This window comes from Oculina patagonica, chromosome 7 (assembly GCF_052425735.1).
Source record: "Oculina patagonica isolate OP01 chromosome 7, crgOcupat, whole genome shotgun sequence".
In the NCBI taxonomy this organism is placed as follows: Eukaryota; Metazoa; Cnidaria; class Anthozoa; order Scleractinia; family Oculinidae; genus Oculina; species Oculina patagonica.
The window spans coordinates 5,440,896-5,454,078 of NC_135764.1; the positions used below are offsets into that span (position 1 = coordinate 5,440,896).

The window sequence follows — 13,183 nt, forward strand, 5'->3', positions numbered from 1 at the left end:
ATTATAAACACTCTAGTGCCCAGTTTTACTCGTCTCCGACGAGAAACTGGAAAGAGGATTAAAAATAGGAATGGACTTGTGGAACAGAACTGATGACGTAATACTCCGTGTAGTGTCTCAAATTGGTTGTTACTCAGTTACCGGTGGAGACCAAGACTGGGCACAGAAAACTGTGCGGCAAAACTATAGACTTCTTATTAATTGCGATGATTTTTTTATCAAGCTTTTATGAAACATTTTGAGAAGATTTGCGGAAAACTGTTTTCTCTCTCACCTAGTCGGAACCACACTGAGTGGGGAGGGGAGGGGGCGCCAGAGCATGTTAGCATTTCGAACTGAACGACCAAGTTCCGCAAGACTGCAAAACAGTCGTTTTTTCTCAAAAGTCGTTGAAAAAGCGCTTATCAAAGGCGCCCATTGACTCGCGTGCTTCGCGAGAAAAAACGTCTCTCCCCAGTTTTACTCACAGTTTTGACTTTGGCTCGAGACCTCTCGCTGTCGTATAAAGACCGAGCGCAATCGTCGCAAAAGATATAGCCTTCGAGCAGGCTCACCTTGGGGCACGCGCGAGAAATCACCAGTCTCTTCCCCACCATATCGCTTTGTGCCCCAAGATATATTCGCGCGTGCCCCAAGGTGAGCCTGCTCGCAAGCTACAAAAGATACGACTTTTTTGCAGTCTAAAGTTTTGCGAATAAAAATGCTTTGTTCACACAGGGCTAGTTCCAATTAAACCTGGTCTAGAAGTTGTTCCGGATAGGCTTTCTCTGTTAACTGATATTGTAGTACAGTTTATAATAATAAAAAATTATCATATAGGGATTATGCAATATGCCTTAAAACAAAACGACTCGTCGGTAAATCAGCAAAGTTTTATTTGCACATCAATTTTCTACTCTACATGAAAGCTAGCATTTGTAGCCCAGTAACTACAAAGATTAAGATTGCTACGTTAATATCATAGGTGGCAAATTACTCCTTACATGATTTTGGCGCGAAATTTTAACGCTAATTTATAATTTCACATGTGAAATTATAAAATTGACATGGCAACGTAGTTAGAGACAAGAGTCACAAGATGGCGTCCGGAATAAAAGAGGTTTTAAAGCGGATTTTTGAGCGTTTTACACGGGCACTGTTTTCAGTTCATTCAAGACGAACTATGGTCATAATGCGAGAAATAATTGACAGTTGATCCATCTTTGAAACATTTTGTCAACAGCAAAGATGAATCTCTAAATGGTTTTCTTCAAAGACTTAAAAAACTTGCGAACTTGTCTGTATGAGCAAAATGCATGTTTTCAACTTTTCAAAGCTAGGAGTCCGCGATGCAACATAACAGTCAATAACCTACGATTGCAAGCGTAATTTGTCACCTCTGATATTTAAATGTAATCAAATGGTATACTCGTGAAATTAGGAAATGCATTTTGTCAAAAAAGGCTCGGGAAATTATTAGAATTTTGACAAAACGCGCGTGAAATTATTTCCTTATTTCACTTGTCACCATTTGATTACCCATACTAATTTACCGGCTGTTAAAAGTGCTTACAAATAAAGCTAAATAAGTTATGTATCTTCAACTCAACGATTTTATTTCAAGTTCTGAAGATCTGCGGAACCTACCATCATACGTCCGCACAATAGGCATAAATAGATTGTGCTCGGCAACTTTTGAGCAACTTTTGGCTTTTGAGCAACTTTTTGTAGTACCAGCAACCTAGGGCAACTTACTTTCCTTGGCAACTTTGAGCAACAAATTGATTTAAAACCGATCCAAACCATAAAAGGTCGTTTCATCGAAGGATTTTAATAAAACTGGTTTTATTCGCTGCAAAAGAACCGCCGCCGGCCACGGGATTGCGAAGTGCGAGTACTATGGCACGCAACATAGAAATAGACGAGGAAAATGGAAATATTCAGACATTGACCCCATTGAGGTTGCCATAGCCAGTAGACGCTGGGGCAAGTCTTAGTAAACCTGCAAGCGCCTTCAATAACGCAACACGCACGACTCTAGAGAGCAAGCAACTTTTCTGAATTTTGGTTGCAACTTTTTGATATTTGAGCAACTTTAGAGCAACTTTTGGTATATTGTGAAGCAACTTTTCCTAAATTTACTAGCACAATCTATTTATGCCTACCGCACAAATCCGCAATCCGCAAATCCGCAATTCTATGTAAATAACTCTCAATGCGCTATCAATTTACTTCATATGATTATCATAGTGTTCAACAAGGAGAGCATGACTACTTAATTCTTCCTGACAAATCCAACAGCTGTATGTTTCAACCTGGTCAGTTGGACTGGGAACCTGTAAAGAGGATGTATCTGTAAGATAATTGCCGTCACACTCAGAAACTGAACGACCTTGTTAGCTTTTGGGTGACAAGCCGCCTAGGCTTTCGTCTTTTATGAACACTGTGATCACAATAAAAACAAGACTGTAGTGTATGATTGCTCACCATGGCCGAGTAAGATTGCTTCCTGGTGCACATTGGTGTTCTCATATAAATTGTACTCATAGTAAATATAACGCCACTAGAGAGCTGAAAATAAGACAAACAGTGCAGTTAACGAATAAAAATACTACTGGAACTTGCCTTCCACAAAACGAGAGACTACAGCGCAGCGCAGCACAGCTCAGCTCACCACACCACACCACACCACACCACACCAAAAAATCTTTAAAAAATCTTAATTCTTAAAAACAAATAATGAAAAAACAGTAACACATCAGTCTTCTAATAACAGTTCACATTTATTACCTTTACTTGACGGGTAACTGTTACCCCTTTTCCTTGCCCACGAATCCTTCTGGTCTCTATCACCTAAAATGCATGTAGTTAACGAAAGTATATCATGAGGGTCTTAATGGGGTGGTGGCTTTTACGGTTAACGGTTAAAAATTTGACTTTTTACGGCAAACGGTTAGTTTATTTCAATAACGGTTAACAGAAGTTAAAAGTTAATTTTCATTGTTTTAAAAAGTTGAAAATTTATTTCCATTATTGAAAAACATATTTTAGGTCTCAGGGCCATTCTCACTGGGACGATGGGGTGAACTAGTTTGGTTTATTTATAATTACTGACCAATTTTTAACGGTTAACATATTTTACGGCTAACGGTTAAACTTTTCCAATTTTTACGCCTAACGGCTGAAGTTTTGGCAGTTTTACGGCTAACGGTTAACCCCATTGAGATCTTCTATCAAGAGTAGCGGCCTTGAAACTAGACAAAGTTTGTTAAAAAAACCCTAAATGTATATATCTTTCGCTGTCTCAATGACATGCTGTAAACTAGTAGTTGTCTCGAAGCTAAGTGTGCATGATCGCTTTTGACGTCAACATTTGTAACCTTGCAGGAAAAATGATGTACCGTAATGATTCGATTTAGCGCCCTCCTTCGAACAAACGCCCCCTTCCGAATAAGCGCCCCCCTTCTAATAAGCGCCCCCATTCTCATAAACGCTCCAATTCTAATAAGCGCTCCTATTGTGGGTAGCTGCCCCAACTGAAGTCATCGACGTCGAATAGATAAACTCATGAACATTCACCGTACCGTACATGTCACTATTTACTGCTAAAATGAACAATTCTTTTAAAAGCAACTGAACTTTCAACAATTTGTTATTGTTACAGTTTCTGTATTGTTAGTTATTTTGATATTTATTAAACTTTTGTTATGAACAACTGGTTGTTTCTCAAAAAATTAAATAAGCGCCCTGTCCCAAATAAGCGCCCTGTCTCGAATAAGCGCCATCCCTTGAGTTGCCAAAAGTAAATAAGCGCCCCGGGCGCTAAATCGAATCATTACGGTAATGTAATTTTCTCAAATTCAGTTATAATTCATCAAGCACAAAGAAAATCTGTACCGCGAGGGTGGTTCGAAAACGCAGATTAATTAGAAGAATTTAATTTCTTCGTTTTTTTCCGTAGTTTAAGTCTTGATTTCACTTATCAAACACTCTTGCAGCATGTTAAAAATACTCCGTTGTGCATTGTGTTATTATCTCTTTCCTCGGTGTTTGGAAATTTAAAGGTATGATTCGTGTAATTTTATTGTGTAAATCGAAATAACAAGTTGGCTATTTACAAACATGGCCTGGGTGTTGAACAGCCTAGTACCCAGGCGTTCCCTTCCCGCTTATCGATTTCGTGACGTCACCGAATGACACTGAGCGGTCAACCCGTTCCCAGGCCCTTAGGTGGACCTCGCGCTCGCCCGAGAGGAGGAGGAGAACGCCTAGGCTGGGTGTTGAACTCGATAACCGGAAGGGGGAGGTCGCGAAACATTTCCAGCTAGTGGTCAAAATGGATACTTGAACCCATTTTTTCACAGGTAGCCCAAGCTCCTAAAGGAGCCGTCAACATATAGACCACATACGACATTGCGTAATAACGCTATTATAAGGGTTTGTATGGGAATATAACGATCGTAAAAAATAATTCAAAATAGAGGAAAAGTATCCAATAAAATTCACTTAACTATCCTCTTCTGTCTATATCTTGTGTTTCTATGCCGTTTGGAGGCGATTTGAAGCCATTTCAGTGGGTTTTAGGTTCGCTGGTTTCCTATCATTTAAGGGTTTGTATGGGAATATAACGATCGTAGAAAATAATTCAAAATAAAGGGAAAAATATCCGATAAAATCGACTTACCTATCCTCTTCTATGCAAATCTTTTGCTTCTATGCCGTTTGGGGGCGTTTTGAAGCGATTCCAGTGGGTTTTAGGTTCGCTGGTTTCCTCTCTATAGAGAGGAAAGTTTTCCTGCCCACTTGGCAGGAAAACAAACATATTATCTCAGAAGACAATATTAAACGGCAAAATGAAATTATATGGAATAATAAAAACATCTTAATAAACAAACACATGATCTATTTAAAACAATGGCACCAAAGCGGCATTACCTTTATTAGCGACTTGCTTGATGATGATTTTGGTTTCTTATCGCATACCACATTTCAACAAACTTTTCAGCTGAAAATCCCGTTCACAACTTATTATGGTCTAATAAACGCAATTCCACCAAGCTGGAGATGCGAAATCAAAGCAGCAAAAGACCAATTTGAAAACGAAAATGCGTCGCAAGAATCCCCTTTACGCAATATTATTAACACCCGTTCTGTTTATGCAGCTATTACGGATCATTACTTCCAACCTCCAACTGCTGAACAAAGACTTCTACGGTATGGTTTCTCCCAAGAAAGCCTAAAAAATGTTTACAACTTCCCTTTTGCAATTACGATCGAAACAAAGCTTCAAATCTTTCAATATAAAATCATCCATAATATACTTCCTACCAGGTATTCGCTTTTTCGTATGAATTTATGCGACTCTGAAACTTGTCATTTATGTAAAACGCAGCCGCAAATATTGCCTCATCTACTCTACCGATGTCCAAAAATTTCTAATTTCTGGACTGCATTTCAAAAGTGGTGGTCCGAAAAACAACAAAATACAATTACTCTTTCAGAACGCGATATCCTTTACGGCTGGCATGACAACGCCATACAAACAAAAGATATTTTAAATTACATATCACTTGTAGCTAAGTATTATATCTTTTGTACGACCCAAGACTGCGATGATGTACCTTTTGACGGCTTTCCTCCTTTTCTAAAAAACAGATTGGATACTCTACAACATATTGCAGTTAGAAATAAAACTATTAACAATTTCGAATTAAAGTGGAAAGACTTTATGTAAGCTTATTTCCTTGTTTATTTATTTTATATTTTTTCATTTACTTTATTTTCCTATGTACCTGTACCTTTATTTTCATATGTAAATTGTAACAGTTTATAAACTACGTAACTTAATTGTAACTTACGTCTGCTCTTTTTTTTTTTCTTACACTGTAACATTTGTACAATGTTAAAATGGCAATAAAGATATTAAAAAAAAAAAATAATAAAATAAACATCTACAAATATTTATTACATTTTTTACTTAGAACCTGGCCGGATAAGAATTTTAAAGAAGGGAAGTTCATAGTGTTACACTTGCAATCTGGGAGGCCATGAGTTCGATTCCCGTCGGGGACTCAGAATTTTTCTTTGTCCCATGCTCGTGTCATTGTTGAAAAATTCATCTCCATTAGTTAAATTTTCGTTTCGTTTTTTACGCTTGCTTTAAAACCGATTGTTATCATGAACAAATTCTATAATACGTCAAAGGTGCTACGTCACGGGGATTTCGCAAATTTTAGGTCCTTACTTTTCTGAAATTAGTGGTAGGCAACTTATCCCATGAAAAATATCTTTCCATTTCTAACACAACGAAATAAGATTTTACGTACCTCCGCTCTTCCAAATTCTTTTCTGCTTTGATCATCTGTATCCTAAATATGAATATAGATTTATGATATACATCTACAAATAATGATGAAATGTTTTACTTATAATCTGACCAGATAAGAATTTTTAACAAGAGAAGTTGATAGTTGTACACTTGCAGTAATATAAAGTTGAATTTTCGTTTAATTTTATCCCCGCTTAAAAACAGGTTGTTATCATTAACAAATACTCAAAAACGACAAAGGTGCTGCGTCGCGGCATTTTTTGCAAATTTAAGGTCTTTGCTGTTCTGAAATTAGTGGTACGTAGGCAACTAAGTTGTCGCATGGAAAAACGAATATGATTTACATACCTCCGCTCTTCCAACTTGTTTCTTCCTTTGATCGATTGTATCCTAAATATGAATATAGATTAATGATATACATCTAGAAGTGATAATGAAATGTTTTACTTTATAGAACCTGGCCGGATAAGAATTTTTTAAAAACAAGAGAAGTTCAGAGTTGTACACTTGCAGTTAATATATAGTTAAAGTTTTGTTTGGTCTTTTACCCCTGCTTAAAAACAGCTTGTTGTCATTAAGAAATTAAGAAATTCCCCAAAACTTCAAAGGTGCTACGTCATCTTCGAACTTTGTTCGGAGACGCGCGGAAACAACTTGAAACCATCCATTTGCATCCTAGCAAACCGCAGCCAAAGACACTTGTTAACAGTTTCAGTGTCTGGTATGGCATTTTTTAATCAAAATGGATCGGTTGTTTTAGGTTTCCTACGAGACAAATATATATTCTGGCTGTTCAAAGCTCTGTTTAAACCCGCGACGTTAGGGACTCACCATGCTGTTGTCTGTCTCTTCATGTATAAACGATTTCTTCAGCCTGCTCAGTTCCACTTTGTGATCTTCAATTTGCTGCAGGAATCAAAAGCTTTTACTTACTAATTGATTACTACGCAGTATTAAAACAGGATAAAAAAACACACAAAAAATATAAAGTGTTATTAATGTCAAACTAACCTTAGCAGAGGATTCCATTAACTGAGAATTTTTGGAGCATTGCTCCTCCAGACGACGGCGCAAAGAATTTCTCTCATCTATTACCTTTAATAAGCCGGATTACATCGTTAAATAAAATCAAGAGGGGACTAAGTTCTCTATAGCTTGGTTAAACTACTATTATTGTACAATTATCTTGCGAAATTGCGCGGAATTTTGACTGATACTTGCTCACCAAAATTTCAGCTTCCAATGTGCGCTATAACCCTACGAAATCTTTTCCAAAACTCGACAACTGAACGCCGCCATCTTGGAGTTGGTAATGTATGCGTGACGTCAAAGAGCTCAGCCTGAAGTTTGGCGGGAAAATTTAAGTACTCGAAACTCCTTGTTTCTTCGTAGTGGCTTTTGTTTGTCAAAATGTCTGTTTGTGCAGCTCCATTTTGCTCAAACAGAGCTCCAAGAAATACAAAAAAAGGAGTTTCGACTATTAAAATTTTCCCGCCAAACTTCAGGCTGAGCTCTTTGACGTCACGCATACATTACCAGCTCCAAGATGGCGGCGTTCAGTTGTCGAGTTTTGGGAAAGATTTCGTAGGGTTATAGCGCACGTTGGAGGCTGAAATTTTGGTGAATAACATATTTTTGTGTTATTTTTGTATTGGCGTAAAGAAAATAAATGACCATTCTGGAGTGAACTTCTCCTTTAAGCCTTTGTTCGGTGAGGTACTTACATTATGTAAAGACTTCCGTAGCTCATCTATCGTCAGTTTGTTATCTCTTGTAACTTTTTCAAGTTTGGCAGTGCAATCTTTACTCTGAAGTGTGGACATAAGATTACGAAAGTTATACGTTAGAAGTGTTTTCTAGTGCTACTTTGCAAGAGGACTGGTGGCATTGCTTCCACCAATTCTAGACATATTGGCTGCGGTCACATCTAGACTGCTAACTATAGTTAAGACGGCGTTAACTATAGTTAGCTATTCAAAGTCATTTGCATAATACTTTATTATGCATGCAGGTCATAAGTCCCGTGGAAATGGCTAATTATCCCCATGGCTCACTCCCATTGGTGTAGCGGTGCAATAATAACCGTTCCCTTCAGCGTGCACCTCAGTTCTAGGTCTTTCGACGGTAAAACACCACGACTACAGTTCAAATGTCGCGCCCCGCCCTCCCTCCCTTAGCGATCTGTATTCGGTGCATCAACTTCCGGCGGAGCGTATATTTTGTCTTCGGGCGTATGTACCTTGTTTTGTTTCTTCCGCGTTTGCTGATGAGCGCTTTGTATTCCAGGACGCCCGAAGAAAAAAATCCCCCGCTCCGCCGGTGACACTCTGTGTCGCTTATGGCTTCACCGGAGTGCCGCTCTCCATATCTTAGCCATATAACAATGACAGCAGAAATAATATAGTACTATTTCGTTAATGTGACCGCTTCTCTGTTCACCCTAACTATAGTTAGAAAATGTACGCCTCGCTGATCCAAAACAATACATACTAACTATAGTTATACCCAAGCAGGGTTCATGGGTTAGTCTTAAGTTTACAAACGAAAAACCAATCAGAATGCGACAATTCTTTTCGCACGTGCGAGATGAACATAAATATGCAAAATAAAGCGTGAAGGGAAGGAAAAAACCCAAAATGCCTAGAAATTACATATCACCAATGTTAGCAAAAATAAAGCTTGAAGTCTTCGGCTTCTATCATCCCTACTTCATTTTATTTTCTTCAACGCCGAGATGCCGTGCAAAAATAATAAAAAATAGAGGAACAACTAGACACAGATCAACAACAAGGGCTGCCATGAACTAATTTAAATTCGAAATTATTCAAAAGCTAATCAGAACTAACTATAGTCAACTGCATTGGTGTGACCGCAAAGACGACCGAAAGCACTAACTATAGTTTGATATGACGTCACGTAACTTGAGACTAAGCTTCAGTTCTGCTTGCTTCTATAAGAAAGCAAGGGGAGAAGTTAAATTGTTTAAGAAAATTTAGAATGCTTACTACTGTTTTTTACTGTTAGATATGCAATTATAAAGTAAACTTGTCTACTTACTTCCCGGCAGGCAATCCTGATACTTTGCATTCTCGCATGTTCCTCTGATATGAGTTTTTGCGTACGCTGAAGTTCCTTTTCAAGCGCCTTATTCTTAGGAAGAAGATAAAACAATAGGTAAGCAAGGCATAGCATCGATCGAGTATTTTCTGTGACGTTGACAGGCGAGTAATATTAGTATATGATAATCAAATGGTGACGAGTGAAAATTGGAAATAATTTCACGCGCGTTTTTTTAAAATTTTAATAATTTTACAAATAATGAAAGTCTAATTATTTCCTAATTTCACGAGTATACCATTTGATTACATTTTTAGATCCCAGGTGACAAAATACGCTTGCAATCGTAGGTTTTTGACTGGAACATTGCATCGTGAACTCCGAGCTTTGAAAAGTTGAAGGCATACTTTTTGCCTTAAGTTCGCAAGTTTTTTTCAAAAGTGTTTGAAGAAAACCTCAATAACGTTAAAATTTCGCGCCAAAAATTAAGGAGTTATTTGTCACCTATGATATTACTATTTTAATGACTTGTTTCAGTAAGAAACACTCTGTTTCCTGACTAAGTACTTACCAATTTTGATTGTTGTCGTGCCTGAGCTTTTTCTGTCGATAATTCCTTCTTTAACTCTTCATATTGAAGGACCTTCAAATGATGTAACAAATTTATTTTAATTTTATTAAATACAAAAGGTCACAAAAACGATGATAAGAATACTTACCAGATTATTTTTTTCTTCTATCAAGCTTGTAAATTCCTCTGTTTTTTCTATGCTCTTGTCGGTTTTGACTGATTTCTGTCCAAAAAACACACACAAACATGATATCAAACAATTTAATTGAACTTTTACAGTCAAATGGCCGGCTAAGTTCTATACCGTAGTGCCCAACCTCGAATAAGCGCCCAACTCCCCCCTCCCCCCACCCCCAAGAAAAAAAAACAACAACAACCTGAAGTGCACAAGAGAAGTATTGGGAGAGCTCGCTAATTGACCTTAGTGACAATGGAGATTGAAATTGACTAAGTCTTACTATTAGTAACTAAGACTAGTCTTATTGACTAAGTCTCTGACTAAGAGACTTCCTCGCCAAAGACCGAGTTTCCTTAATATTTTACAAAATCCGTCAATGAACAGTTAAAATTCTACTTTTGTACATCTTCACGTTTTGTTGTTATTTATTGTTTTGTGCGAAATAAATTCACTACTTGCTGAAAATGGTGAATATTTAGCCAAGCCTCGAATAAGCACCCACCGGCCACCTCGAATTAGCGCCCACTCTAATGGTTCAAAAATTTAATAAGCGCTAAGGGCGTATAATAGAATAAATAAGGTATATCGATTGATTACTAGACTGTTCACAGTCCCCTATTTTTCTGTGAAGTCGTAGAGATCGATCATGAAGTTCGACAGACCGCCATCTTGGTTCCTGATTGGAGCGAAAACTGGGGAGAGTACAAAAAGCCCGTGGATAGGGATGCGGGGGGTTAATAGCGTAGGGATTTTGTACTCTCCCTTTTTCGCATTCAGAAACCAAGATGGCGGCCCATCGAACTCAACAATCGATCTCTACAATTTCACGGTTTCATGGTTTTTATTTCTTACCTTACACAGCTTATAATTATGTCGTTTTATAAGTGTCTTCACATCAACCTCGCCGTTGTCAAGGGCAACGAGATTGTTATAAATTTCTTCTTCAGGCATAGTGGCGGACAGCCAACGGAAAGAATACGAATTGAACTCGTTGCTACGTGAAAAATTCCCTCCCTGTTGTTTGCTTTCAAGCCTTAGAAGCACACTCCAGCAACGACGGCTAAATCGGGCCACTATCTTTTCCTTTCTGTAGTCCTGAGAAGATAAAGAATTTTTCATTAGCTTTCATTTGAGAAGAAAAATAAAAAATTAAGAATAAACATCATCTAGTTTACTTTTAAAGGAGCTACCGTAACGGACAACTCAACTTGAAAAAATTGACAATTATTTTCAACTTTGTTTTAATTTTTGTCAGTCGAAACAATCCTTGTTTATTTTCGGTTCTTATTTCTCCGTTAGTGTATTTCTACCATAGTAAGTAAGTAAGGAAGGATCGAAGGAAATTTATTTTACTAGGGTAGTCCATTCAGCAACGAGGCTGGTGTCCATAGAGGCCCTGGGAGAACTACTATCTTGAGATTTCCTTTAATTTGAAACTTAGCAGAAAAATAAGTAAACGACTTCACTTACATTCTTTTTAGTCATGCCCTTGTATATGGTAAGATAAGTGTTAAGTGCTTTGTCAACTTCAATATTTTCTCGAACAGGGACGATTTCCACAGATTCTGGAATCTTTCCCATGGCAGAGTACAGTTTTGCCCGCGCACATCTTGCGATGTCCATGAAGCTGTCAGTACATGTCATCTTTTTCATCTTCGGAAGTCCCGATTCTGTTATCAACAGCACTCAACGTTCACAGGGGTCTAATTCTTTCTGTCAATGGACGCGGACTTTTTATATTGCCTGCATCAAAAGAGAAGTTAACCGTGGGAAAAAGTATTGCTTTTTTTGGTTTAAAAGTTGCATCTGAACTTTTTTTAAGTGCGCATGAAGCCATTGTCGGCATCCGCTAAAGCAGAGACAAATTTCTTTTGAATTAAACTGTTATGTTCGCTACTTTGTTGGTTCCTAAAGACCTACAAAGCAGGGAGGTGGCTAAAATGCCATGATTAAAATTAAGATTTTTCGTATTACAGCCAGCTTCTGAACCTTCAGCCTCCTCTGCATTCTTCGTTTCGCGCCAGTTGAAAATAGCTCAGCGTTTCTAATGAACATAAATTCTATTCAAGATTGTCGGTTATTTTTTTGGATTTATTGCAGAATCTTGAACAGATCAATAGAATTTGGCTTTTTATTGAAAAGAAGTGTCTAGTTGATGGATCGAAAGCGAAGTGACAATTGCGGTACGATCTGACAGTAAGATAAAACGATCTAACTTACAACAAAGTTACCTTGGAACGAAGAGACCGGACATGACGTGTATAAATTCCTCTGCCGCATTCTTTGCTGATCTACATTCACGAAAAATTTAATTCTTCAACTTAATCCTGTGGTCAGTCAGTGATACTTTTTAGCACCTGACGACTGTCACTGATTCTATTCTCTTCTCTTTTTTTAATTTTATTATTTCTCGGCAAACTGTAGCACATCTATATATTGCTAGAGGTCTGATAAGCCTAACCAACCCAATGTAAATAATGCTTTGTAAATAGTATGTTCGAAAGTTGAAGCCTTTGCCCACGGGTCTTTGCCCTCCTGAGTTCTCTGGATCTGGTTTGTAACTCGAATGTTCATTCCAAAACTGACGTGCGTATTGTACGAAGTAGAAACAAATAGCAAATAACAAAGGTTAAACCTGGAATGACCGAGCGCTTCATTCAAGTCTGTCAAGTGAGATGAAAAGAGAATATATCGCGGCTTGGCGCAGTTTTTTCAAAGTGCCGGAAACAGCCTAGTACAGTCCCTGAACTCTCTCTTTCGCGCGCCCTACCGGGGCTGAACCCAGGCGCTTGAAGAGAGAATCCAGAAACGCAACGATTTTTACCTGATAACAGCTTCGCGAGCTTTCGCGGCTTCTGAACCAGTTCAAAGATGATAAAATATTCTAAAGATTTGTTTACACAAAGATGAAGAAACCTCATTTTAAAAACATTGCTGTGTTGCAACGCAAGAATAAAGCGATCACATCGAAAAATCGCAAATACAATAACTGTTACCGGTTACTTACTACACAAAGTTCGTAAAACATCCACTTTACCAGTAAAAAGGACGTAGAGATACGCGCGCAAAT

General features: G+C 37.9%; 1 protein-coding gene across 1 annotated transcript; it reads right to left on the bottom strand.

Annotated features, from left to right (window-relative positions):
• Positions 1 to 2,149: 2,149 nt before the first annotated feature.
• On the bottom strand, positions 2,150 to 11,739 carry LOC144660009 (uncharacterized). Its single transcript, XM_078520550.1, has 13 exons — positions 11,584 to 11,739; positions 10,966 to 11,208; positions 10,084 to 10,158; positions 9,936 to 10,007; positions 9,365 to 9,457; positions 8,032 to 8,115; positions 7,319 to 7,402; positions 7,139 to 7,213; positions 6,656 to 6,697; positions 6,306 to 6,347; positions 2,770 to 2,832; positions 2,467 to 2,550; positions 2,150 to 2,315 (listed from the first exon to the last, which is right to left on the bottom strand). Exons 1-13 carry the CDS (start codon positions 11,734 to 11,736, stop codon positions 2,208 to 2,210), a joined length of 1,218 nt encoding a protein of 405 aa, XP_078376676.1. The 5' UTR covers positions 11,737 to 11,739; the 3' UTR covers positions 2,150 to 2,207.
• Positions 11,740 to 13,183: the final 1,444 nt, after the last annotated feature.